Genomic DNA, 3,706 nt, shown 5'->3' with positions numbered 1-3,706 from the left:
TTTAAAGTTGTTAAATTAAATTGTTTTTTTTTTTTTTTTTTTTTTTTTTTTTTTTTTTTTTTTTTTTTTTTTTTTTTTTTTTTGCCTGTGGCACTATTAATTTAGTAGTATGCAGGAAACATTCAATTGTACTGCATGATCAGTTTGATTCAAGCATGTGTGTTTGTACTTTCAATTGAAAACCCTTTCACATGTACATGTCGGAGAGCTCATTCTTTCTCAAATATATTTTATTGGGTTGAATATTTCTACTCGTCTGAATAGAAATTTATTCTGTTGGTACCCTTGAACATGTTTTTAATCAGGTTAATCCAAAAATGTGGAATTTTTACAAGAAATTGATTTTATATATATATTCTAGTTTCTAAATTAACTCAAGGATGGTTTTTTTATGCCACGCCAGCTTCTTTATTTTCATGGTGAAAACCAAAGAAAGAAACCAGAATTTTAAATTGTTTGATTGTACATATAGATGTGCATAGTTTTTTCAAATGCTTTGGGTTCTATCTGTTATTGTCACTTGTGATTTTAATTATTTTTTTAATCATTTTGCAGAATTCTGATGTCAAGTCTGCACTGACAGTGGATCAACTCATAGAACATATTAAGGTATAAGGCTGCCTCAGTAATTTTTTTGTGTGAAGCTTATTCATTCAACGTAAGGGTTGGAGGCTAGCTATAGCAAGCTAGCTTTGACAGCATGTAAGGGGAGAGGGTCACACCCACCCTTCAGAGCTCTCTCCAAAGCCACACTTCCTCTAGAACAAAACGTTAACAGCCAGAGCAGAGCCTGCAAAGCATCATGAGAGATGCTGTCATCAAAATCAAAAGTAACAGTCAGCATCTGGTGTAGCGACCATCTGATTTAATTATTACAGTGCATCTCATCCTTATGGACTGCACTGTCTTAGGTGTCTTACATTACAGACATTGCAGTTTATCGGTCAGTTTGCTCTGGCCACATAGGCAGTCATCATGCCTCCCTTCAGCAGGCCCATGGCATGCAGATGAGCAGAAACCCTGGACTAGGGCTGCACGATAAATCAAAATGAAATCGAACTCACGATTAGACAGAAGCTGCAATTGTCATACGTATCTTTCAGTGAAGCACGTTTCTGTGATCCGTAGTAAATCTCCATCCGTAGGCCAGAGGGCGCTCTCGTGCTGAAACTCCAAATACGCCCCGCAGAAGAAACCCAGCAAATCCTTAGCAGTTGCTGAATAAACAGACGATTTAAGCCAGAGAGCGTTCTCCCGCTGAAACCCCAAATACACCCCGCAGAAGAAACCCTGGAAATCCTTTGCGGTTGTTGAATAAACAGAAGATTTAAATGCTTTCATTGATTCAACGTAACTAATAAACACACGACTACGGCAATATATGGTTTATCTGATTTCTTCTTATAATTTTCATTATAATAAAGTATATATATTGCAATGCTAATTAGGGCTGTGACAGTGGCAGATGTTTACCACAGCAGTGGTAATGGACCAATTACCATCTGTGGCGCGGTGTTATTTATATACTTTGTTAATTATATATATATATATATATATATATATATATATATATATGAAACTATATATATTATGAAACACAAAAAATAAATGAGGCTTGATCATCTATTAACACACGTGCGTGTTTCTTTTAGCACTTCTGTCAGTGAACACGCAGCCTGCAAAACACTAAAATAAATATCAAAGAAATAATAGTTAAATAAGAAAATAGCCTTAAATAATAACGTTAAATACACGTCTACATCTACGTCTAACGTGACCAGCGCGGCACGAGAAAATAGGCTATATAACCCATTATAATCAGTGATGATGTCTACACTGGATGTGGCGCGACATGACACGGCAAATCCCCGACAGTAAACTGATGCCTCGTCCTATTTATGATGTACTGACACAAAGTTCAGATGTCCTATAAACAGACTCAACCTGTTGTTGCGACGCAGCGCAACAACTGTCCGGTGTAGACACGGCTCACTGTTCCGCCACCAAACAAGCCGGTGCCTTAACTCATGGTCTGTACGCGCTCTCTGTGGAATAGGAATTGCGACATATGTTTCCACATTTCTTTTTAGCTTACATTTACCGCGGTCTCGTTTGTATTTGGCCAGTTTGGGGAGAGCCTCACCAATACAAACCTGACCAGCCAGGCGTTTGCGATCACGGGAACTTGAAGACACTTTTACGAACGTGGATGGGTGACATGAATGGAGATGGCTCAAAATTGGCGATGTATTTGTTTTCCAACAAGGTCCATTGCTCAACATGAAATGAATTTGCTGAATGCAGAATAAACTGTATTTTCCTGTGCTTAAACCTGCCAATCTAAAGCATGATCTAAAGGAAACACTGTATGGCGTTTGAGGTAATTTGTGAATTAACATAGACTTACACACTTGGTCAGAATTGTTGGTACCCTTGGTAAATATTTAGGGATGCACCAATACCACTTTTTCCAGTACTTCCAGTACAATACGATACTTTTATTTTTGGTACTTGCCGATACCGAGTACCGATACCAATATTTTCATTGCATTTGTACATTATTTTAAATATTGGGTACAGAAACCAAAAGAGTATGTATAATGTTAGTTGGTTAACTTAATTTATCAAATAGATAGTCAAACCAAAATGTATTCAGACACCTTCAACATTTCTTACGTTATCACAGTTTATTCGCTATGGTTTAGAAAATGGTAATAAAATATGACAAGAACTCAGAGCTAAACTGTGTCAGAACAAATTCAGCTTGATAATGTCGAATAACTTTAATAGAAAGGTATGTAATGGATTACAATAGACCAAAAATTATTCATACAGCTGTCAATATTTACAGAACTATCAATATTTTGTCGGGTGACCCTTAGCCTTAATGACAGCATATAGTCTCCTGGGCATGCCGTCACCCAGCTTCATGCAAACCTGAACTTCAATTTTTTCCCAGACTCGGTCTGAAAAATTTTTGGTCCCAAATTTGTGTCAATTTTACTGGTAGTCCACTGTGTGAAGAATTTTTGGGTATAATATATCACAGTTTAGTTTATTTTTCTATCCTCACTTTACATAAATGAACTATAGTGTCCTACACCCACTAGTAAAAAAATATCAAAAATTATATCTGGTCTCTGAATAATTTTTGGTTTGACTGTATATCCTTCTGTTATTTTCACACTTAATTATGCCCATTAAAATGTATTTTACAAGTTTTTGTTACTTTCACGGTAAAAAAATTTTTTCTCTCTCTCTATGGTAGCCTACATCTTTAATTTAATAGCATTAGAGCTGCTCCGTTGCAGCGGCTTAGTACTGTAATCACGCGATTTGCTGTAAAAATGCAGGGAACCACTCGCTATAAATCTCCTAACTGTGACATTTTCATAAATAAGTCGCGTTTTTTTTCATCTGAAACATGCAGCGATTTATTTTCCAAAGCCACTCATATAATGCAGAAACATTCATGAAGCAAGCGAAACACGTGCAACGCATGCACGTATTTGTACTGGTGCAGAATGAGAGGGACAAGTACAGTACAGCCTAGCGCATTTTACACAGGCTGTTAGTTAAAATTTCGCCATTAAGTCGTGTATGCTTAAGGGTGAAAATAAATGACGTTTATAGCGAATGCCCCTATAAATTGTCTTATATTTACGATTTAGTTTTAATCCAAATGATGCATGCTAAGTGAGCGAAC

General features: G+C 36.5%; 1 protein-coding gene across 2 annotated transcripts in view; it reads left to right on the top strand.

Moving 5' to 3' along the window:
• Window positions 1-3,706, top strand: part of LOC107567930 (nucleolar protein 11-like) — a 59,017-nt gene that overhangs the window by 41,909 nt on the left and 13,402 nt on the right. For both annotated transcript variants that reach the window (XM_016253732.1, XM_016253731.1), the window contains exon 11: window positions 556-609. In XM_016253732.1, coding sequence (XP_016109218.1) covers window positions 556-609 — 54 coding nt within the window. The remainder of the gene's footprint in view (window positions 1-555; window positions 610-3,706) is intronic.

The sequence above is a fragment of the Sinocyclocheilus grahami genome, unplaced genomic scaffold (genome assembly GCF_001515645.1).
Source record: "Sinocyclocheilus grahami isolate Dianchi unplaced genomic scaffold, SAMN03320097.WGS_v1.1 scaffold1198.1, whole genome shotgun sequence".
NCBI lineage: Eukaryota > Metazoa > Chordata > Actinopteri > Cypriniformes > Cyprinidae > Sinocyclocheilus > Sinocyclocheilus grahami.
This window is presented reverse-complemented; position numbering and strand designations above follow the sequence as displayed.